Below are 24,679 nucleotides of genomic sequence, written 5' to 3' on the forward strand. Positions count from 1 at the left end.
CCATCCCAAACCATTCCATGATTCTATGTTGTGTGACTTGGACATGAAGGATAGGTGTACTTGTTCTTTTAGAATTCTTCAGTGCCTACAAAATACAGAAAGTGGCTATCTATTTTTTAGTTTTGGGTCACTTTTTTTCCAAAATAATTGACTGTGTCAGTGCCAGGCATGTGTAAAGATTATAAAGAGAAAGTTAACAACACTTAATAGTAAAAATACTCAAGAGCTGTGATTAACAAAGCCATAACTGAGATGACAAAAAAAAGTAATTCTACTGCTCAAAGGAGCATTTTGGTCTTGATGAAAGTGGTTTTTAATTTGCTTTCTTTGTTTTCAAAGGAAAGTGTAATGACAAACCATTGATATTTCAAGGCTATAAGGAAAAGTACAGTGAAGTGTGTTTATTTTCAGGTCAGCTTGTACAGTGTCCTTCACTGAAGGTCTGGGAATGTGTTTGTTTAATAGAAAATATATGAATATCACCCCCAAGAAATTAGGACTTTGGGAAAATCACAGATGCCAAGAGCAAACTCACTGCTGACCTGGAAATTGCAGAGTCTGGATGGACCCTGGGAGTGTTTGACATCCAGCAGGTTTCACACACTTGAAATCATAGCGACAACTTGAAAAACACAGCTAAAAACCCCAGCAACCAGGGGAGAGTTGTCAACGGTTTGTGTATGGAGATTCTGGGCTGGGGAAAATGGTATCTTCTACATAATGTTTTCCCATGCAAAACTGGAACCTCTGCAGCACAGCCTTATTTCTATGACATTGCTTAAGTCGAGTTATTATTTAAAAAACAGAAATGGGGATGAATTGTCAAACTTAGTTCTGGATTTGAATGCAAAGTTTAGCAAAATTTCAAGGCTGAATTGGATGAGGGTTAGACAATTTCTGAGATTAAAATGTCTTCTATAAAGAATAACGATGTACAAATGCTCCCAAATTCCTGTTGTCTTCAGATCTGATATTTTGGCGTTAAGAATTTCTCGTACTTATGAATGAGCAGTACAAAAAATAAAATGGAAATGTTGAGGTTGCAGTGAGTTAATATACCATGTACAATTGCATTAAATGTGCTTAAGTCTATTTAAAAGCACACGGATTCACAAGATCAGTCTTTGAGAGCTTTTTATGGTTGAAATTACCATTCCAATGGTAAAAGTCCAGTCTCACTGTAGATCCTTACCAAAGGTTTCCCACTTCAGCCCAACTCTGGGTGAGTACCTGGTCACTTGGGGTGATGAATGTTGTTGGATTTGGGATGAGCCTCAGTGTTTTCTCTTCTATTGTTGGCAACAGTGTTTTGACCATACGAATACCTGATCCCCTGGTCCATAGATGGGCCGCTCATGAGCGGTGGTGTGGCTGTGCTGTGTCTGAAGATGCACTCTTGCTTTCTTCCCCAGAGCAGAGGTGGAGAGCAGAAACTATCGCAGGATGGCTGCAATGAAAGGAATCCCCTTAGACCAGAGAGATGAAGACTGGGAAGTCAAGAAAGAAGAACTTGAGAGAAACCCACCATGTTCATGGGAGCTACACTACACATCCTCCACTCCAAAGAAAAATCAAAAAAAAAGGGGGAAGCAGTAGCGTGCCCCGCCTGTTTGGTGCCACTGACAACTCGCAGTGCAGAGCAAAGACACTGGCAGAGCTCAGATGCCCCTGCAGGGTGAAATATGGATGAACAGGAGAAGCAGATGGACACAAGAATGGATCTTTGTGATGTACCGTAAATACTGTCACTGACAGGGAACAGGTAGAAGTGCTTCTGTCTGTCTGGGTGTCTATACGTATCAGATCTCAAATATCAGAAAACTGCTGACAATGTTTTAATATACTAATATTCTAAGTCATTGAAATGTATAAATTTAAAGAAATTACAGCAGTTACCCATATTGTCTGAGAGGGAAATGGTTTTGCTCCTAATTGATTCAAGAAAGCATCTGGGACTGTGGTTCTGCTCACTCTGGTGATGTTTTAGCTGGTTTACTTCTGGTCTTGAGTCAACCAGAAGGCTCTACCGGGTCTTGTAGTCTCTGGCGTTGCCTCTCTTTTCTTTGGAAGTGTAGTTGCCTCTTCTGGCTGAAGGGGAGATGTTGATGTTGACCTTTGACTGGATACGTGGGTCTAACAGCCTGTACCTACCATTGCTCGCTCAGCAGAAGGGAAAACTCGCTCCCTAGTTACTACTTTCAGACATGTGTGGCTGCCAAGACAGAGCACTGCCTTATTTTTAGCAGTGCCCCCAGTCATTTTATGTCTATTCTCATAGGAATGCTGTGGAACTGGTTCTGAGCTATCCCTCTGCTCATCAGCACTTTCCATGGCAAAAGCATCTTTCACTGTTTCATTTCTCAATCATAAAAAGTCTGAATTTGACCCAGAGCAGTTTTCCATACTCTGCCAGCACTGGGCAGCCATTTGCATTGACTTCTGACATCTTTTATGTGTCTGCTTCCCCTCCCCTTATGTGTCTGCCCCGCTTCCCCTCCACTTCCCAAACCTGGTCCTTCTGGGCTGCCTTGGTTACAGGTGTCCTTCCCACCCAGCCACAACACTCAGCAAATGCAACCACAGCCAACAACTCTCTGATCCTTCTCCCTCTTCTAGATTTCCAGGGACTGATTCAGCCATCTACACAGAGGTGTCTAATGACTCTTGAGATGCTCTCGAGTACCCAGGCTGACCCTGCAGGTCTCCAGAAGATCCTGTGCTGTAGCTCAGAATCCTATGCAGATGTCTCAGATACCCTAGGACTTCTCAGATGACTCAGAATGCCTATGTTAGGGCAAACGAGTCAAGCTCCAGCTTTGTCTTTTGTCATTTGCACTTTCCAAGCCATATGAAACATCAACACCATTCACAGTTGGCCTGGCTGTTGAATTAGTGCCAGTGCACGTGGAGACATACGTGGGGCAGAGTGCCTGTTGCCATGCTGATGAACTGAACAGGCCTGTTTCTAGCCATGAGGCCGTAGTGTCCTGTAGTTGAGGAACATTTTCCCCAGGACTGGGCACACCATTGCATCTCTCCAGAGAGCAACTTGAGCCTATGGGCTGTGCACTGTGGTCGTGGTGGTTTATAACCTGTCTCCTCCAGTGCCAGCTGGATGGGGCTGGTGCATGGCGGGGGGTGATGCTGTGTTGGGTATCATGTTCATGGGGGTTTCATGGAGGTGGAAGAAGGTGTCTTCAACGTGGTTTGCTGGGGCTGTGTTCTTTTGTGCGAGAACATCTGCAAGATGTTGTTTTTGCCTGCTGAGTCTTGTGGTATGTGAGCTTTTGAGGGATGACGGTGCATGGGATGGAGGGAGTAAGAAGGAATTTCCATGGTCTTTTTGTAAAAGCGATTGGGACTGTCATGCTAGAGGATCAACTGCATTGAGCAACAGCAGGGAAAGAGGGGAGGTGTGGTGGTGCCTGTCCTTTAAAGGTCTTTCAGCTGTGGACCTGTGTCCAGATGAGATATTTAACATCTGCCTCCCTTGGGAACAGTGGTGGTGGAGAGTGTCTCCTACGGTGGAAGTGAGACTCAGTGGCGTTTGACATCTGATCTGAATTGCAGCTAAAGGCAATGACTTTGAGTGTCTAATTTTGATCAGATGACTCAAACCCTTTCTTTTTAGTGGAACAACATGCACGCAATTTTTTTTGCTTTACTACTGCAGGAAAAGCCGGAAAAGAGTGAAAGCTAATGGTTCAAAACCACTTTCTTATACTTCCTTGTTAACCTCTTCCCCTTTCATTTCTGTGGGGATGGAGAGGAAGAAAGAAGGGAGTGTTCTTTTGCCCACGGAAAAGGCAACCCTTAAAATAAAAAGCTTACAAACCAAGCTTTTTTGCCTTCACTTCACCTTTTCAAATTAGCAGAGACTCTTCCTCTGGGTTGATTTCTAATAGAGAGTACCTAGAAAGTAGTGAGTCCTTCACACTGTTGTCATACAAGACGACTGCATCTCCTTTATCAGGGGAAAAGAAGGTCTGAGAAGCCTTCTGCTAGTAGAAATACATTAAAGGTTGTTCTCAAGAATGCAGCAGAGAGAAAGCTCAACAGCTTCTTACAGAGTGAATCCATGTCCAGCAGGGCTGATGCTACACCTGAGATGACTCCCTGGTGAGCATTTTGGATAGATCTGAATTCTGCAGAGCTTCAGGAGACTTCTGAGGTTTGGTCTCCACACCTGGCAAACGTACTCCTTCTGCGTGAGTGGTTTAAAACAAAAGCAGAAACAAAACCTGCCAAGATGCATGAAAAATGCACCCTTGGCCCTTGGCATGAGCTAAGACATCCCTCTGGGCCTGAGCTGGTGAAAGAAATGAACAGTTCAGGTTCTGATCTGCTCATGTTGAAACCATTTCATACTTAGATAATCTACTGTGGTGGGTTGACCTTGGCCAGCTGCCAGACCCCCACCCAGCCACTCCTTCACTCTCACTCATCAACAGGACAGGGGCAGAAAATAAGATGAAAAAGCTCATGGGTCGAATGAAGACAGAGAGATCACTCATCAACTACTGTCATGGGCAAAACAGACTCAACTTGGGGAAAATGAATTTAATTTATTGCCAACTGAAAATAGGGTAGGATGGTGAGAAACAAAGACAAAACTAAGACACCTTACCTCCACCCCCTCTTCTTCCCAAGCTCAACTTCACTCCCTCATTCCCAACTCTTCTACATCCATCCCCCGAGCAGCTCAGGGGGATGGGGAATGGAGCTTACAGTCAGTCCATAACGCATTGCCTCTGACACTCCTTCCTCCCTATGCTCTTCCCCTGCTCCAGTGTGGGATCCCTCCCACAAGATGCAATCCTTAAGGATAAGCCTGTTCCAGTGTGGGGTCTCCATGGGTTACATCCTTCAGGTCGTCACTACCTGCTCTGGCGTGGGGTCCCCCATGGGTTGCAGGTGGGTATCTACTCCCCTGTTAACCTCCATGGTGTCACGACCCGGACTGGAAGCCCAGAGAATGGCAACGGTTCTCTGATCCCCTCGGGTTAAATTAAGGTGAAACGACAGCAAATGACGGGTTAAAATGTTTTACTTGCGGTAGAGAACATTTTAAACTTGTGAAAGTATAATAAGCAATGTGGTCTATTATAAATGTATAAGAAAATAGGAAAGGGAAGGGAAGGGAAGGGAAGGGAAGGGAAGGGAAGGGAAGGGAAGGGAAGGGAAGGGAAGGGAAGGGAAGGGAAGGGAAGGGAAGGGAAGGGAAGGGAAGGGAAGGGAAGGGAAGGGAAGGGAAGGGAAGGGAAGGGAAGGGAAGGGAAGGGAAGGGAAGGGAAGGGAAGGGAAGGGAAGGGAAGGGAAGGGAAGGGAAGGGAAGGGAAGGGAAGGGAAGGGAAGGGAAGGGAAGGGAAGGGAAGGGAAGGGAAGGGAAGGGAAGGGAAGGGAAGGGAAGGGAAGGGAAGGGAAGGAAAGGAAAGGAAAGGAAAGGAAAGGAAAGGAAAGGAAAGGAAAGGAAAGGAAAGGAAAGGAAAGGAAAGGAAAGGAAAGGAAAGGAAAGGAAAGGAAAGGAAAGGAAAGGAAAGGAAAGGAGTCAAAGAAATCCGTATCACCACCCCTGGATCCACTGTTGTCTAAGGCCCGGTAATCCTGGGTCGTGGGTGCACACGGAGCAAAGTTTTCTGCTGCCATATTAAGTTCATCGTATCCACCGATTAGCAGAGCTGTCCACCTTTAGTTTTTCCTCTGGTCCCACAGGTTTTTGCTGACTTCATGCTTCTTGAGAAATCATCCGGCTTCTGGGGCAGAAATGCTCGCCTATTATCAGTTCATTAGCAATGCATGCATGGTGTCTGGCATACACGATAGGGTCACAAATGGCTACACGATGGAGCCAGGGATAAACATTTGGTTTCGCTCAGTCCCCCTCTCCTCCTTTGAGGCTTATCTAAGGAGTTTGTCAATGCAACTGCAAGGGAGTGGGAGATGCATCCTTCGATACGCTCCCGCTTCCTTGGGTGACATTCCTTAGACTAATCCAAAGGCCACAGCTTGTGCTTGATGTTTTCTGTGTCGATGAATGTTTGAGGCATTTCTTCCTTCAGTTCCTTACACATGGGTGCAGGGCACAGCCTACCTCACCATGGTTTTCAACACGGGCTGCAGGTGAATCCCTACTCTGGCACCTGGAACACCTCCCCCCCTTCCTTCTCTGACCCTGCCTGTTGCAGGACTATTTCTCACAATTTTCCTCACTCCTCACTCCTGGGACGTGCTTTTATCCTTTCTTAAAGATACTTTCTCTGAGGAGTCACCAGCATTGCTGATGGGCTGAGCTGTGTCCTGTGGTGAGTTCGCTGGAGCTGACTGGAACTGGCTTTCCCCAGCACAGGGCAGCCTTGACCTTGCCTGACAGAGATCCCCCTGGACCCCCCAGCTTCCCAGCACATGGCACGAACACCCCATACATCTGCCCACGGGTCACTGCGAGATGAAAGCACGGCTTTATTCCACACCGCACTTTGCACAAAAACCACCTGCCTCGGTGTTTTACCGAGCCAGAGTTCATTGGTAAAAGCAGATCTTGTAAAATAGTCAAAGCAGACCAGGAGAGCAGTGGCACAGAGCAGGGGGAATCATGTTTTTGCATGAAGTGGGGCAGAGAGGGGACACATGAGGCTGGTGTAGGAAGTGGGCTCTCACCCACCCGTCCACCCCGAGGCCATTTCTGCATTGCTGTTTGTAAGTCAGTAACCACCTCTGGAGAATAATAGTGATCAACGTAGTCACGCATAAGTTATAAACCAATGCAAGAAAGCGATACAGCTCATAATATTACAATTACACAGCCAAAGCAGAAATAAATGTAAAACAAAATAGATACAGACCTATTGTTTAGTTAAGTAGTTTCAATCAGCAAATACCAAAGCATTTTTAGAAGGTTTACAGTATTGTTATTCCCCTTTTGCAGCTAGCTCATGTACCAGGCCTGAATTACTTTGTTATTGACAAAAATTTAACAAAGAATTATCTAAATCAAATTAAAATAATTTATTTAACTCATAATAATTTAATTCAAATAATTTTAAGTAAGTTTCCTTAGATGGTGAAGATAGTATCATCTACACTGGCTGGAGAGTTGCATTAGAGATTAAATTACTTGTTTTTTATAATAAAATATCAACATCTTTAATGGGCTTTATCTTTTGTTACAGTTCCTACTTCATGCAGACCTTGCACTTCACACAGGGCAGAGTCCTTAGCAGTGCCTTTTTCAGTTTGGGATTGCTGAGAATCAGAATAAGGGAATGAACAGACGGGAAAACATACTGAAGTATTAAAGTGAGAAACACCACAGAATTTTCCATCTTACTGGTATAAATCAGCATCAAGACCAAACATATAAAGTTAATGCTGTAAATGAAGAAAAAGGACAAAATAGATTTCATGGCCTTGATATGGGCATCCATGCTGAGGTCCTTCATTGAGTTTGTTTGCATCTTGCATTTGTGTCTCCAGAGAGAAAAGAGGAGGAGAAGGACAGAAAAGATTACTGCCAGGAATGCAGTGGTAATTCCTAAGCCACTGATAAAAAACATAGGGAAAAAATGTTCATCCATTCTGACAGTTGATTGCCACATATTTCCTAGGGTGGTAGAATTGAGGTTTTGGCAGCACGTTTTATCAGTGAAGTCATAGGCAAGGATGCAGAGGAACAGGGATGAAAACAGTAAACCCAATAACAGCCATGGTACGATCCTGTCAATTTTTAGTTTCAGGTAGATGAAGAAGATGTGCCTGAAAGTTGCAATTTTTATACAATAAAAAACACAAAGAAAAGCAGAAGCCCACAAGTTGTAACAATTAAAAAAGGTTTCAATAGCTGCAGATAGTTGGGGTATGGGGTGTACGTAAAAGCACCGGGTAGTTGGGGTATGGGGTGTACGTAAAAGCACCGGGGATAAATTACTGAAAAAAAGAAATATATCCATGTAGTGCACAAAAACCAAAACCTGGAGCACCCCAGAACCAGCAAGATCTTCTCATTAGAGTTGAAGGTTTTCTTTTTGAGCCAAGTAACACAAAGCACAGAAACAATGAAAGCATTTATCCACATGCCAGCAAATGCCTGAGGTGTGATGATGACCATAGCGATGGCACCATATACAGTGATATTAAATTTATCTTGAGAGTGACAAGCTTCCATCCTCCCAGATGGGTAGCAGTGCTGTGCCAGAAAAGTAGGTTGTTGCACCAAAGCTCAGCGCAGGTTGGCAGCTGCTGCTCTCTGTCACGTATGGAAACAGGAGCTTTATAGAGCTGGTGAGGGTGGGGGTTTTGGTGCTGCCCCTATTCAGATCGGGGCAGGTGCAGGAATGTAAATGTTCTGGGTGTTCCCTTACCTGGTGGCAGTGTCAGTCTTCAGTATTTGAGTTTCCGGTCAGAAGAGCTCTGTTGGGTGACACAAACAATGTACATGTTTTTCTGCAGTGTACAGTGTTGTGATTTAGTGACTGTCGCATGTTTGCTCACTGCCAGAATCCACCATTTGGGTTCTTCTGTCCCTTTGTTGCTGATGCTGCTCATGTGGTGGGGTGCGCTCAGCCAAGCAGCCAGGGGAGTCACTGTCCTCTTTCATCCAAGAGTCCAAGAAATTCAACCAAGATGCTGGAAACTGGAGTTCCTTTGGATTCTCCACAGGTGCTGAAATCCATATGAGTTTTCCCAATGGTAATGCCTTAATCCTAAGTGAAGAGCCACATGGTAGGGGGAGGGCATTGAAGGAAAAGCAGGACTTTCTTTTAAAGGTTTAAGTTGAAGCGTAGAGAGGAAAAGGGCAAAGATAAGCATGACTCTGTGCCAGGGTTCAAAACTCATCTGCTAGCAACGTGAGGAGTTTTAGGGATGGGACCATACTGGGCTCCTGCCACACTGAAATACCCTGAAGCTTCCAAATGACTTTTAAGTCCTGAAAACTGTGGGTTTATAACAGGCAAGGTGTGTTAAGCTCTGTAGGGCACGGACTGCCTATAGACTTTGTGTTTGTACAGGACCTCACACATAGGGACCATCGTTCCCAACTAGGTCTTGGCCGATGCTGTGGTGTAATCAGCAAAAATTTAAATCACAACACATAGCTATACAGAAATAAAGAAATAAACCACCAGCATTTTCTCTCTTCAGAATGATGCCCTTGTTTTCTGGAGGGATATAAATGCAGGCACTACTCTTTGAATATTACTATCACATGCTCCTATTTGCATGTTTTTGCTAAGGACCTTGCTACAGCATTAACATATGGAAATGTTTTTACAGAAGGCCTGGAGTTCATCTCCACACCGAAACATGGTACCTACCACATGTTTCCATGAAATCCATTCAGAGAGTCCAGTGGCTTTTAATAAAAGTTCTAGTGAGATCTTCACCGCCCTTTATTTTTCATATTGTCTAGAAAACATCAATGTCCTAGAGGGATTTGGATGCAGTCATTCCAAAATATTATGGATCATTTAAAACCAGTCATCTTTGACTGAGATGATGTTAGAGATTGTCACTGCACTTATGGATGGATATTGTCTATGGATGTTGCCTGGAAGCTCAAAAGAGAATTAATTACTTATGGAAAACAACCCACTTCTCTGAGGCTAAAAATTCAAGAATTAATGTGAAGTGAGATGTTCTCCTGGTCTTTTAGACCTGCAAAAATTCAGGAATGAGGTCATCAGACTGTGACGGTGATCAGACTCCTCTTGTGTGTGTGTGAAGAGCAACCCTATGGGCACTGGACACAACACCACTGCCCTGCAGCAGGTGTCAGTAAGAAACAGCAGTTAATAAATCACCCACTTCTCTGTATCTCATTTGCCATCACCTTCATGTCTAAAGAGGGTGGAATTTTTACAGACTGGGTGGCAAGGAGGCAAATCTGTTCCTTTTTTTTGGTCTATACCCTTGAGTCTAGGAGTCAGGGCTGGCTTGTGCCAGCTGGCCATTAGTGAATGACTTGCAGGCTGTGTTTCAGGAGGCTGATTTGGCAATTTCTCTCCCTGTAACCCCCATTCTGCTGCTTCTGTGACAGGCGGGCTGGGAACTGATGGACACCTGTTGGTGAATTCAGTTGTTTCCTCTCTTGTGGCCCCAGTTTTATGGGATGGTTTGTGATTGTGCCTCTGGGGGAAGGATACTGATGAGACATGTGGATTAACTCCTTTACACCCACCAATACCTCATTCCCCTCTGTGATCCCACTGGACTGATGGGATTGGCCAGGCAGATGCCCCATGCAGGTAGCAGTACTGAACGTGCAACCTGTAGAGACCCTGGGCTCTCAGGATGGCCAGTCCTGACCCCCCCCCCCACCTCAGTCCAGTACAACTGCTCCTCTCCTGTCCCATAACAACCCTCTCACTTCTTGCAGTGCCTGACAGCTGGAGTCTCCCCGGCTGGGAGGAAAGAGTGCTGGCAGGCTGGAGAGCATGGCCAGGGAGCTCCCTGCTGAATATCTCATTTCCCCCACCACGGCCAGATCAGAACAGTCCTTCCCCTGGAGGATGGCAGTGCAGCGTGATGCTGGGCACCTGAGCAAAGGGGAGGCAAAGGTAGCAGCAGCGGTGTGAAGATGGGAGGAGGAGGAGGAGGTGCAGGAAGTGTGTGGGAGCAAGAGAGCTGCAGGAGCGCGCAAAACCCCTTCATGTGGCTGCCAGGAGGAGAAACACTCTGAACAGTTGGAGGCAAAGCTCAGTCCTGCTCTTGCCTTCTCACCAAGGGGACTTTCTTTCACCCTTCTTCATCCTGGCCCAAATGGCTTGTGTTCACAGGGAAGGACCTGGGTGGGATTCCCATACAAAACACTGGGAGAACAGGTCTTCATAGGCACATGAGCAGGACCAAACAGGGACCCTCTTTCAGATCACCTGAGGAAACCCAAACCAACACATTTTGTTGGAACTTGATGGCTGGCATTCTGCTGATTACAAAAATAATGTTAGTTTTAAATTAAAGATGATGCTTTACCCATAGAATCAGATGAAAAATATATTTGCATCTACCAAGATATTTACAGAAATACAAAAAAACCCACCAAGCAAGCCTTCTCTTAAAGTTATTTATTCAGGTTGGAGACCATAAGCCTCTTCTTTTGTTGTTACTTCCTTACGCAGTTCATCATGTCAGGATAGGGTCAGGATGGTTTGTAAAGCAGGAGAAAAGAGTGATATTATCTCTGAAGAAGTCACAGAAATTTTAAAGAGTTCAACAGCTCCTGATTGCTACAAGGGTTAATATGCTACAACTAGTTATAAAACGGGGAGGCAGATTGCTTACTGGGTTGGCTTATGGCTGTATTTAATAAGATCAAAATCTGCTCTTCATTTTAAAGTTCAACTTTTTTTATGGCTTATGCTTATCAGTACTCTGAAGGCTCTTCACCTGCAGGACACTATATCTACACTGCCAGGTAGCACCAGATGATCTTCTGAAATGGATTTCTGGAGGATATGTTGTTTCACAGCGTTGGTTACCTGCTCCTCTGCCTTTACGGTACTCCCACCTGCTCCTCTGTTTTCTGGCTTGGTATCAGGGTGAGATTTCCCTTCATTTACCTGTGATTTTGAAACTGTATTTTCTATGTTTCAGATCCAAAACTCTGTTGAAGACACAGGTAAGGACGCAATATTTTTATGTTAGCGGAAGCCTGCCAGTCATCAGGTGGGGAATTATATCAACTCATGTAATTTAGTCACTAACTTAGGTGTATTATTTCTTTTGATAGCTGATGATGTTGATGGAGGGCAGCTTAGAAAGGACATTCCAGAAATCAACTCAGGTAAGTCAGGACAGTAAATATGTCCAAAGTGTTGAATTATTAGAAAGATCTGACCTAGCCTTTAGGAACCACAAGTCTGGCAGATGTGATGGCACCAGAGGGGACTGAAAGCTCCCTCCTATCTGAGAAAAATCCCAAATGTATCAGGGATACAGTGACTATTGCAGGGCAGTTAAAAATGTGTGGGATGAACCCCAGCTACTTCTGGAGAGAAGGGAGAAGACCTCCACTTTGGAGTCTGGTAGCAGCCAGAGAGGATGGAAGGGCACGAGCAGGGCATGGAGCAGAGGACAGAAAGGTCCATAAAAGGTTGGTCTTGGAAAGGGAAGATGGAAAGGCCAGGAAATTTCCACAAGGATAATTTTGTAGGAAGCCCAGGATCTTAATCGTAAATTTGGAACCACACTCAAGTGCTCTAGGGGAAGGCTCAGCAACCCTTGGACTGAACCTGCATCCCTCCCCACTGCACTCTTCTGCAACGTGACTCCCAGAGAAACCTTGGCAGTGGCTCTAATTCAAATTCTGCTTCGCTGATGTGCATTTATCTTAAGTGAGTTGGTTGGTTCCACATGACCGATGACCAAGACATGAAGCTTAAGTACCTTCATTCCTACCCCAGGGTTTCAGTGGCATTGCCTTGAGAGAGTTTTAATTGCCTGACATTGCCTGGTATCTGCTTTATGCTCTGGTGTAAGTTTCCTCTGGTGTTGCTGACACAATAGAAACCATGTGTAAGGTTGGGGGTTTGGTTTTGTTGGTTTTTTTTCTCTATATATGTACATGAGGAGAATATAAGTCATTTCCATAACAAAAGATCTGAAGATGAGGTGTCTGTGTTGGGATTGTGCTTATACAAGGGCATTAAACAAAAAGGTTACGCTAGCAGGAGCATACAGTGGCTGGGGTTTGGGCTTAGCTCTGTGCGGGGAATTTGGCACCTTAAAAAAATAAGGGTATAAAATCAGAGTCTCACATGCTGTTTTTAAATAATGGAAAATGTGGATCAGCTACTTAACACACAGGTGTCTGTTGCCAGTTCAAATCCATCCCCACCATTCTAGAAGGCGAAGGAGTCTCCCAAATTTTGTATCTACCAACCCAAGTGGATATTTTGGATACCCTTGTGCATCTCAAATGGCACCAGACACGTATCTTTAGGCAACTGGATGGACACACAGCTGTAATGGGATCTGAGACACATAGCACATAGATTTAATTGATGCATTCTGAGCTTGGGTCAGACTCAGGTGGTTGAAAAAGTGGACTGAACCTGTTCCCTCTCCAGAATCCTTGTCTTTCGCCTTTGATCATATGGGGAATCCCAGATGATTGGCCTAGGTTAGGTAACTAATTAAGCTATTAGATGCCTAACTTCTGGATAAATCCATTCCACCTATATATCAACTACAATGTTCAGAAGTCCACAGTTGTTTCAGGATACAAGCCTGGAAGTAAAATCTTCTCTGGCCAGCTGTTATGAAATTTTTACGGAAATCTTAACTCAACCCCAAATTCTCCTTAGCTGCAGACAGAGGACAGGCATGCTATATTGTGGCAATGGCTATTCATTTGCTTGTTTCTGGGCGGCAGCTCTTTAAAGAGAGATGGGTTGGTTGATGAGGCAGCCTGACAGATTGTGTCATCTTTGAAAAAAACCATATTGTAGTTCTTGATACATTACTCTGGCCTAAATGGTTATTTATCTCATTTCAGAAACAGGAAGAAAGCTTTTTGAAGGTGATATTATCTTACCGGTATGTGCTGCTGATCTAAACCAACAACAGCAAGAGCATAGACTGGGTTTGAAATGTTAACACATGCATGTGGATCTCATTAACAGCTGGAGAGGAATGCTCTGAGAAACAGCTCCTACAGATGGAAATTTCCCATCCCCTATATCCTAGCTGACAGCCTGGGTAATAAGATTTTTTGTTATCATAACACTGTACTACTTGCATTAGACATACTCTGGTTTTGTCCAGCTCTCCAGGCTGCTTTTGTTTCATTTGCTATTGAGTTATGCTGCATTAATGTCCATGTTACTGCTAGACAGAGCGATGCAACTTTGCCCTAGCACACACTGTTTCGAATATAACAGCCCCAGTGACCAGCCGGAGGCTGATGAGCAGTCAATTTAACTAATACCAGTGTGTCTAGCTGAGATCTCTAGACAAAGAAGTCAGAAAATCCTAATCTCAAGAATATGCATGTTAATCTACTGCACCCTTCATGCCTTATCTCTTCTTAACAGCCCCAGCTCAGAACAGACAGAAAGGAAATGCAGATATTTTATACATAACAAAGTTCAGAGCATTCTCACATCTTGTTTCCATTTAATTTTAGGGACTATTTTAAATTTTGAACAATTTAGGTGTAAAAACTAATAGCAAATCAGTGTTAAAATCCTCTCCTATCTTTACTAGCTCAAAGTTTACAATACTTGAAATTATATAATAACATGCAATACAATTACCCAACAAAACCTGAGCAATGCCCTGGATGTCCAAAAGCCTGCTTGTTTGTTTCAGCACTATCAGTTTGTCTAATAAAAGATATTCTCTCTCCCTATGGCCTCTGCCAAAATTACTCCAGTCAGGGAATTCTGCTAATAGCCTCCTGCTCTTTCATCCAGGTAGATATTTTTGATACACGTTCATAGTTTTAATGCACTCTTGTTCATACTTTCTGTCTAGAATTATAGGTATTTATAATATTATCAAAGCAGAACAACTGCTTTTGTTATCCTCTGCTGTGTTTCAGATCTGAATGCTAAAGGCGTTATCCTGCAGGCGTTTGACATGTTCAGGCTGAAGTCTTGTGTTGATTTCAAGCCCTACGAAGGGGAACGGACTTACCTGAAATTTGAGAAGCTGGATGGGTAATTTTGTATTAACAATCTGGTTTGTACCACCTTGTTTGATACAATAGTTTTTCCAACTCAGGAGACATTCGTTTTCATTCTTGCTTGTAAAAAGGACATAAATACCTCTGCCACTTGTCTATCCCAGTACTTATTTGTATTACACTGGAGATAAATCCAATGAAAACAGACTAATCAAAGGTATTATCTGCATTTGATGTTCTCTTAATATAAGAAAAATAGTATTTTATTTCCATTTGCATCCTAGCTACTGAAGTGAATCCCTTTCCTGGCACTCTTTCAGGGAAAACCAGCAAATAACTTCCTCCTGGTGTTGGTTAGGGGCAGGGTATGTCACTAGTGTGCTGGCATTAGCATGTAGCTTCCTCCTTGCTTTCAAATGCAGGATTGGGTTTACCTGACCAAGTGTTGAAGCCAACAACTTCTACCGCTGTGCAGGTCACCGCAGGTTGCCTTTGCAGTCAGTGGGGAGGTGGTGACTCTGCCAGGCCACAAACCATCTCACCTAAAATAGAATTCTAAAACAGGTCTGGTGACTCATATCCCAAATGCCTGTTACTGTCCAGGGACTGTAAAGGTGCCAGGAAAGTTAACTCAGCGGCCAATGCCAATGCTGTGACTGTCTAAAGTTAGGTCAGGGGATTTCTCCACTTGCTGGGAGGGACCATCAGGAAGCTGGTGACACCAGCTAGTGTCTGTGTCTAGGAATCCAGTGTAGATCTGCCGTTGGGTGGGGGGAGACTGGTGCATAGTATTTTTGGGGTAGCTGCTTTTTTTTTTTTTTAACACACAGTGATGAATTATTTCTGAATGGACATGAGAAATTAAGATTTAAATCAGTACCTAGGAACCAAACCTGAGAAGCCAATGCAACCTGAGTTCAGTGGAGGCTGCTCAGTACCTTTTAATATTGGGCCACTTACTTAGGTGCTTCGGTAAACATACATGTAAACAACAGCAAACACAGTGTATGAGGTTATAAGGCATCTGCTGTACTTTCTTGCACTGCTCATCCGCTGGTCCCCTTCCTATATTGGTTGAGCTGGGGCTACCCAGAGTTGAAGAGCAATAGCACTTGCCATCACCACCTTCCTTACAAGAACTGCAGCCAGCTGAAGAACACACATGCGCTGCCCTCCAGGGAGGGCAAAATGAAACAAGAAGGCCAATCACATCTGGGACAGGCACTCATTGCTGGACTGTGGCAGGATGATGAAAGTGCATGTATTCTGACATTGCAAATCTAGTTTGGGTAAGACTGGAAAACTCAGATGGGAAACTCTAAAAAAATATTATTTTTTTACTTCTACCTTGATCTTACAGTTGAGTTAATATATAGATTCAATTCATAGAAGATATTATGCAAAATGGGTGCAATATCTGAGTCTTTCCCTTACAGGTGCTGGTCTTATGTGGGGGACCTTCAGAGTGGCCAGACAGTGTCCATAGGAGAGAGATGTGACTATAAAGCCATTGTGGAGCATGAGCTTCTGCATGCCCTAGGATTTTACCATGAGCAGTCCAGGACAGATCGTGATGACTATGTTCAGATATGGTGGGATGAAATTATTGAAGGTATGATGCAGATCTGAAATGTTTGAGAATTGTTTGTAGATGCATGTTCCTTCTTTTATGATGCCAAAATGTCTCTGTTGAGAATGGCTGCCTACATGTTGACAACTGGACCATTATTTAGTCATGGGTAAAGCACTTTGAAAAGATGCTACGTGCTAAATTTTATTTCTGGTCTTACCTAATCACTTGTGTATATTTTTGCCTAGGTTTTGCATATGCCTTTGACAAACACAATGATAGTTTCCTTGATGACCTCAATACCCCGTATGATTATGAGTCAGTCCTGCACTATGGACCATATTCTTTCAACATCAATAGCAATGTTCCTTCTATTACAACAAAAATTCCAGAATTTAATGAGATCATTGGGCAGAGGTTGGATTTCAGCAGGATCGACTTACTGAGGTTGAATCGCATGTACAACTGCAGTAAGTCCTCTTCTCACACATGTGCTTGAAAATCCTTGCTCAAGCTTCATGAGAACATGGATGGACTCACATGGGAGGAGCAGGAACATTTCACCCCTGAGATTCTATTGCAATGCTAAGAGATACTATGGTTCTTATGCAGCAGCAAGCTCCATGGTGGCCAGATCCCCATTTCCTTATAGAATACCATTGAAGTGAATCAAGGGTCTAACACTTTTCATTCACACAGACTTTCCTGTAATATTATTTGTAATAGTTACTGTTTCCTTCACAGATGATGATCAAGTAACAATAGTCTGGAATTGGGGTCTCCAAAACCAGAGTATTTCAAGTTCTTTTTTCTGCTTATGTGATGTTTGATAAGACAATTGGAGTCAGGAGCACAAATGGGGATAATCATGCTTTCCAGCTCCACTGGCAAAGCTTTGAAACTAAATGCTCAACATGCTGTATAGTACTGACACACACCTGAATATTTCCACTAGCCTCAGCAGAACTACTTCTGATTTACACCTTGAAGAGAGAAATGGGCTACAGAGCCTATTCCAGTCAGGCTTAGAGAAAATGATGGATGTCTGAAAGGGAAAACTAGCATGTAGGGGCCAAGCTGGTTCCTTCAAGGAAATATTCAGCCAAGAATAGGTGAAATAGATAAGATGTTTCTTTCAGGGGGAAACATCATTTATGTGTGGTAACAGAGATATAGATGTGAAAGTCTGTATAGTCTTCAGCTGTATTAAGAACATATTTCCTGATGTTAGGTGCTGTATGTAAACACTCCAGAATGGGGTTAACAGCGAGAGCCTTATTTAATATTAATGGACATAGTAAAATATGTTACTCTGTTCCTGGCAGCCTCAAGCCTCACCTTCTTGGACCAGTGTTCCTTTGAATACATCAGTATCTGTGGGATGGTGCAAAATGCACAAGACGGTGCTAACTGGGAACACACATTGGGCAAACCAGGAGATGAAGACCACACTTTGGTGGGAAGCTGTGCAGGTAACAGATGTAGTTTTAGGTGGTCATTAGACTTTACCATGCTTTTATGAGATGTGAGAATGAAGATATACAGAGATAAATAAGTCACTAGAAATATCATTCTATTTATGTTAATCACTGTATGCCTTATGCTAAACATAACTCTTGAATTTTCAGATAGAAAAGCTAATAATTTTAATTTGAAATGTTTAACCCTTCTTTAAATATTCTCCCTACATTGTAGTATCTCATGAAGAAATGACACTTTGAGACTTAGCTGCTGTAAATTGGTGGTAGCTCCATTAAAATGAAGGGATCTCCACCAGATTGCCACAACTGACTTTAGTGAAACTCCATAGAGTTTAGTCAGGTGAGACTCTCCTGCTTTTATGCATATGTTACAGGATTTTGAGCAATTTTCTAGTTTTTGTTTAAAGTTGAAAGACACTTTCCCTTTGTACAGGAGTTCACTTGAGGCATCCCCATAGAAGGCCATGCATAAGCAGATATCACAATACACAAATCTTGTTTGTAGTCAAATTCTGACATTGAAACCAATCCAGGATCATCAAAATAGGAAGCTGAGCTTCAGCAATGTGTCACAGAGTAGAAGGAAACCACCCTCAGGAGACTATTCTAGGGAGGGGGTGCTGTGTGATGCAGAGCCATATCAGGAGGGTGTAGCTGCTGGTAATTCAAAGTTTGTTTGAGCTGCACCACATAGGGAGGCTGAAGGATTATCTGAGAAGCAAACCCGCAGTGATTTCCCCTCTTCCAAGGAAAGTGTTGCATGGGGTCCTTTTGATCGAGGCGTTGGCTTTAACTGCACTGATTTAAATATATATTGAACAAATACAATTGTATTGAGTTCTGCAGTATTTTGATTGCTACCAGGACACAGGAATTGAGTAGGTCTGTTGCTTTCAGAGGCAGTGCAGAGAAAATTAAACATTGTAGAGGAGCATCACATAGACAGTCCAAAAATCCTCAATCAAAAAAGTTTATTTGGAAAATCAGAGGCATGAGACCAGCTGGTCTGTGTACAAGTGGTCACAGTTAGGCACATCTGCTTCCCAAAACACGAGTGGTGATTAGTCACAAAATTGTCTCATGGTGCAGGAGAGGAAAAAAATGCTGAATAGAACAAAAGTCATTTCTGTCGAGCCTGCTCCCAGGGAGGAGAGAGCAAGAGATGGCTGTTGGCAGTAACAGATCATGTTTGCTGGCTAACACTGCATTTGGTTACAGTTTGGGGATCCCGCCTTTATACCAAATTTGCAGTCCATGAGGAGGAGAGCAGGTGCATAGCAGGCAGGGTGGGGGGTGCTCCTATTCTCATCACATGTGGGGTTCGAAAGGGCAGATGTGCACCTGGTGAAAGGCACAGTGCAAAAACCAGCACTTGGAAGACCCTCTGAGTAGGGAGCAAAATGAACAGGAGGGTTGTTTACATCCCATCATTGGCCATGTCTTGTTTCTAGAGGAACAAGTCTGTTTGGCTGTTGTTTGATGGGCTGTTTGCTTGCGGTTTGCAGGGAGTGCGGTTTGCTGACACCGTAAAGGCTCTGGATGTGTGACAGAGCATGTGGCTGGGGAGCTGACAGAAACTTCCTGCCTCTTGTGGCTAGGGACAGAAAATTAACTGCTCAGCTTCAAGGAGGGGGAAGAAAAAATGTTTAAAAAGTAGTCAGCCTTCATAAGTTTCCTGAGAGCAAACAGGTCAGCAGTTAGTGGAAAATAAGCAGCTTTATCGAGTGTTTGTAGGGGAACTTACTGCAGAAAGCTAGTCATGCTTATGGGAGCACATCCAAGCACAGGCATGTAGCTGGGAACAGCAGTGGAGCTCCGAGTGACATCAGGTTGCAATTCAGAGTCATTCTTCCCTACACGTCTCTGCTATTTGCATCAGTTGTCTCCCAGACAGACGTAAAAGTTCAAACCCATAGATGCAGTCACAGAGTATTTGGAAACCCCCAGTGTGATGCAGCTTGAAAATGTCCTTGCTGTCAGGAGAGACACTTTCTATAGAGAGGAATGTATTGAGGCTGTTAGGTGAAGCTGATGCACTTGCTCAGTCAACTTCAAGAAGCTGATTTAAAATTGGAATATATGCAACAGGGCTGATGTGGGTGATGAGGGTGCAGGTGGTCACCGTTTCTAGGCAAAGCAGAAGACTGGAGGACTTGACCTAACAGGACCCTTCCAATACTTTCCTAGTTTGTCTTCAAAAAAATCCCTGCCCAAGTGCATCCACTTACATTTGCACATGTTGACAGGATTGGCACATGTACAGTTTGTACTTAATTTCTAAAGAATGGAACAAAATGTGTACCTTATTTCAATGTATTTTCATTTTAATATCGATTTGCAATGTAGAGAGAATTATTTTCTATTGATTTTTTTTTTCTACTTTGAAAATAACTTGCTAGCTCAGGCAAGTGGAAACTGCACTAAAGCTTATTTAGCATTGGCATTTCATTAGTGAATGGATCAAAAACTTTTTTCACACCACTGTGTTTTGTGCTTCCCAGATAGAGGATATTTCATGCACTTAGATACAAAAACTGGACGTGCTGGTCAGTCAGCTCTTCTGGAATCTCGCATCCTTTATCCAAGGAGGAAGGAAAAATGCCTTCAGTTTTTCTACAGGTTAAATGGAAGTCCACAGGATAAGCTAGTTATCTGGGTTAAGAAAGATGATGGAACTGGAAATGTTAGACGGATGGAAAAGTTGCATACGATTACAGGTAAGTGAAAGTGCATTTCCATATCTGAAGTGCTGAAAAAGTTTATCATGTGAACATTTGCTCAAGTGTCCAGTGTAAATCTAACCTTCATTTACTTCAGTTGAATAATTCCAGAGTTAGCGCCCATGAGAACAGAATTCGGCTCAGAGGCGATTTCCTTAAGACTGTCCCCAGATTAGCTAGGGTGAAGGGCATCAGACAATCACCATACAAACAAACAGGTCACAGGACGCTTGAGGAAGGCACAGCTTGATTTGGGATTGTGTCCTGGACTTTCCATTCTCACATGTATTTACTTCCCTCTTCAGCTGATGGAGAACATCACTGGAAATTGGCCAGCATCCCCTTCAGTGTCGAAAACAAATTCCGGTATGGGTTTCAGGGCATCAGAGGAGAGCCAGCCATGTCTGCGGGGGGCATTGCCATCGATGACACCAGCCTGACAGAGACAAACTGCCCCACCAACATCTGGCACATCAGAAACTTCACATCTCTTCTGAATAGTACTTCAAAAGGCGATTATATCGTAAGCCCTGTATTTAACAGCTCGGAAGGATATGCCTTTGCTTTACAGCTGTATCCTCACGGAAGAAATTCTTCACCCTACACGAATTACATGGGGATTACTTTCCATCTCTGCAGCAGTCCAAACGATGGCCTTCTTGAATGGCCAGCTGGACACAGACAAGTTATCTTGTCTGTTTTGGATCAAGAACCTGATGTAATCCACAGGATGTCCCTCAGCCTTAGCTTTACGACAGACCCAAAACAGCTAGTACAAGGTAAGTCAGAGTGCACCAGTGAGAAATGTAGAAATGCAGAAACACAACTGGGCTGAGTGGAGATCAGCTTTAATTATTTCTATATTGTGGCACAACAGGCAGAAATGACACCCTGCAGTGGGACAAGCCATCTATCACTGGAAGTTTTTCTTCTTCCTGCAACTGCTACATGAGCCCAGGTGTTGGCTGGAATACATTCCTGACCCACAGGGAGCTGCACTGGAAAAAATTCCTTAAAAATGACAGTCTTTTCATCTTTGCTGATTTTGAAGGTAGAGTATAATATTATCAGAATCTCCACGGGAACAGAGCAGCTACACACTCTTCTGTTTGTAAGGAAAGTACAAAAGATAAGGGTGATTAGCAAGCATCTGTTTCAGGAACAAGGTTTTTAAATGCTTAGTGATTTCAGGTGCCTGGATTTTTGAATACAGAATATGAAACCCTGTGGATGACCTTGACTCTCTGATCCCTGAAAATCAGATTTTCAGGAGAGATTATACTTCCATGTCTTGATGATCAGTCTACTTAATGGTGTTCCCATTCACTACCACCCTCTGTATCACTTCCAACTTAAGAAAATTGTTGTTTGAAAATGAAGAGATTCTTTACAGATCTTGAAAAACTGACAGAAGGATTTTTTGATCCAAAGTTCCTCTTCTGAGGTGGTAATTTTTGTCAGGACTGTGCGCAGCCTCTCTGCTCTGCCAAAGGCAGCAGGGAAGGGGAAGAAGGAGGAAAAGAGCTGTTTAGTGCAGAGGGCAGCCTGGCCTGCACATGCCCATCCTGTGAGAGCCACCTGTCAGATGGCTGCATTCATCTTCCCTCATGTTAGGTGTCCAAAAATGAACTTTCTAGACTCCCTGGTGGGTCATTTGAGAGCAACAGGTACCTCTGGGGAGCAGTTGATCCCATTCCATTATAGTTGTGATGAACTGCTCTTCTGATGTGCTGATCTCCACCAGCTGCAAAGAAATCCATCACTAATAACTAATGGTGAGTAAGATAAATCCTATCACCCTTCTGAAGTGATTTTCCTTTGGAAAATGTCAGTGTCTGGGAAGTAGAAACACTTTGTATAAGTAAATAATCATTAAACCAGATGTGACGCTAGTACAGGGGTCAAAGCACTTGTCTCAGATCGGAGAGGACAGTTGAGAGTATGCTGTGATGATCCAGACTCACTCCGCACAACTGAGGGCTGTGAACACCAGGCTGTGAACTCTCCTGGCAGGAGGATTTCTCCCTTGTTCTTCGTGAAAAAAAAAAAAAAAAAAAAAAAAAAAGCGAAGTTCTTGTTTTCAATCCAGCAGAGAATGGAGAAATTTTTGAAGCAAGAAGAACATTTGCAAGGTGGGAAAGCTGCTTCCCATGAATGCTGAACCAGGAATGTGTGCTGCCGAATAAAAATGCAAAGAGCAGTCTACATTTCTGGCATACAGAACAGCCCAGCTTTTCTTCAGGTTATGTAGGGCATTCGGCAACGCTTCCAAGTACCCTTTAGCAAAGAGAAAAGCAGCCGAGTCCTCTTTGTGCTTTTCCTGACGGCGCCTTGTACTGGGAATAATTCACTGGGGGAAATTCAGTCCTGCTGTTTCATATGGGTGCCAGTGGTCCCAAAAACATTTGCAACTGCTAGATGAGATTGTAGTTAAGAAATTGAAAGACTTGTTAGGAGACTGCATTTAGTCTCCAGTTATAAATGGGTTCAGCTTCATTTCTAGATATTAAATCTGATATGGTCACATTTGTAAGGTTCCAGTCACTATATTTGAATATTCATTTTGATACCAGGGTGCCTAAAAACTCAGGGGCAATGTTACATTGCCCTCTGATAAAAGTTGGAGGTTGTCTCTGCATAACCACCGAGGGTCTGCCCCATGCCTCCCGCTTCTCCACAAGCCTTTCCACCCTCCCTCCTCACCCCCCAGTCCCATTTCAGATCACCTCTGACCCAAGCTCTCTACTGCCTCACCCCAGTTCCCCTTCAGCTCAGTAATCCCAGTAAACCCTGCTGGGGTTGAGAAAGTGCAGACTGGAGTGCCATGCATGCCTGCAGCTCTCTGCCCTTCCAGCTTCCCCTCCACCTCCTTCGCTGGGTACTGCTGCAGTCTCTAGGGATGTTTGGATGAATTATTGTTGCTTTGTTTCTTGCCCTTAGAATAAGCCTGAATGTCATCCCAAAATCCATTGTAGAACTGTACTATATACTCCATGTATTAATTTTTTTTCTTTTCTTGCAGATCTTACCCCTTTGATTACATCTGAAGTCCCAGTCCGTCCTTGAAGTGCCCTCAACCTCTTCATTACAAGTGCAAACAGCTATCCATGACAGATAAAATTTATTACTTCACTAAAGAAACTGTATTCTGTGGTTTCTGTGTTTTAAGAATTTGAACTAAGCTTCCTTGTTAGTTTTAAGAGACTAAACCCATAGACTCTCCAAAGATTATTTTGGCCCAAGTAGCAAAGGGCTTCTCTTAGTTATATCACTTTTTTCCTTTCCATGTTTCATTCTTTTTGTTTATCTTTGCTGATGGCAATGCTTACTTCCCAGCTTGTGCATCTGAAGTCTTTCTGTCCAACTTTCCCTAGCCAGAAGTACCAGTGCTTGTTTCCAAGATCCTGTTCCAGGATTTCTCTTTTCTCCCCATGGCCATTACCAGTTCTTCAAACCCAGTTTTTGATAACGCTCACTCCCAAGTATTCAGCAAATTAGGTCACAACTAAAAGAATAGCATGGTTCCCTACCTTCATCTGTGTCTGGACCCCGTTCAACGTTACTGAGAAGTTTTCACAAAAGCAGAATGAGGATTTGTTTGGACTTTGTGGTGGGTTGACTGTGGCTGGCTACCAGGTGCTGACCAAGATGGTCTAGCACTCCCCCTCCATCAACAAGACAAGGAGAGAAAAACACAATGAAAATCTCATTGATCGAGATCAGGACAGAGAGATCACTTACCAATTACTGTCATGGGCAAAACAGCCTCAGTTTAGGGAAATTAATTTATTTTATTGCCATTCAAACAGACTAGGATAATGAAAAATAAGAACAAATATAAAAACACCTTCCCCCCACTCATCCCTTCTTCCCAGGCTCAACTTCACTCCTGACTTCTCTACCTCCTCCCCCTGAGCAGCACAGGGGGACAAGGTATGGGATTGCGGTCAGTTCATTACGCACTGTCTCTGCTGCTCCTTCCTCCTCACTCTCTTCCCCTGCTCCAGTGTGGGGTCCCACTCACAGGAGAGTCCTTCATGTCAGCATGGGTCCTTCCCACAGGCTGCAGTTCTTCATGAACTGCTCCAGCATGGGTCCTTTCCATGGGGTGCAGTCCTTCAGGAATGGACTGCTCCAGCGTGGGTCCCCCACGGGGTCACAGGTCCTGCCAGGAGACTGCTCCAGCGTGGGCTTCTCATGGGGTCACAGTGTCCTTTGGGTGCATCCACCTGCTCTGGGGTGGGGTCCCCCACGGGCTGCAGGTGGAGATCTGCTCCACCGTGAA

At 43.8% G+C, this 24,679-nt stretch overlaps 3 protein-coding genes across 7 annotated transcripts in view; 2 read left to right on the forward strand and 1 right to left on the reverse strand.

Moving 5' to 3' along the window:
* The window catches only part of ANKRD66 (ankyrin repeat domain 66), a 23,910-nt gene extending 12,151 nt beyond the window's left edge, over positions 1 to 11,759 (forward strand). For 2 of the 5 annotated variants that reach the window (XM_074861429.1, XM_074861430.1), the window contains one exon: positions 1,413 to 3,837. In XM_074861429.1, the coding sequence (XP_074717530.1) occupies positions 1,413 to 1,596 (184 nt within the window). In that variant the 3' untranslated portion in view covers positions 1,597 to 3,837. Of the gene's footprint in view, positions 1 to 1,412; positions 3,838 to 4,086; positions 5,087 to 7,169; positions 7,215 to 11,589; positions 11,615 to 11,725 lie in introns of those variants that run through there. The other 3 variants (XR_012627999.1, XR_012627998.1, XR_012628000.1) reach the window with 3 other exon arrangements.
* On the reverse strand, positions 7,173 to 9,232 carry LOC141940490 (taste receptor type 2 member 9-like). The gene is made up of 2 exons (XM_074861427.1): positions 7,876 to 9,232; positions 7,173 to 7,837 (listed from the first exon to the last, which is right to left on the reverse strand). Exons 1-2 carry the CDS (start codon positions 8,159 to 8,161, stop codon positions 7,173 to 7,175), a joined length of 951 nt encoding a protein of 316 aa, XP_074717528.1. The 5' UTR covers positions 8,162 to 9,232.
* LOC141940488 (meprin A subunit alpha-like) lies at positions 10,938 to 24,507 on the forward strand. Its single transcript, XM_074861424.1, has 13 exons — positions 10,938 to 11,493; positions 11,590 to 11,614; positions 11,726 to 11,779; positions 13,493 to 13,533; positions 13,620 to 13,695; positions 14,540 to 14,657; positions 16,060 to 16,235; positions 16,442 to 16,663; positions 17,519 to 17,665; positions 20,176 to 20,391; positions 20,700 to 21,173; positions 21,272 to 21,445; positions 23,417 to 24,507. The coding sequence occupies exons 1-13, from the start codon at positions 11,434 to 11,436 to the stop codon at positions 23,458 to 23,460; spliced, it is 1,827 nt and encodes a 608-aa protein (XP_074717525.1). The 5' UTR covers positions 10,938 to 11,433; the 3' UTR covers positions 23,461 to 24,507.
* Positions 24,508 to 24,679: the final 172 nt, after the last annotated feature.

Source organism: Strix uralensis, chromosome 3, assembly GCF_047716275.1.
Source record: "Strix uralensis isolate ZFMK-TIS-50842 chromosome 3, bStrUra1, whole genome shotgun sequence".
Classification (NCBI taxonomy): domain Eukaryota; kingdom Metazoa; phylum Chordata; class Aves; order Strigiformes; family Strigidae; genus Strix; species Strix uralensis.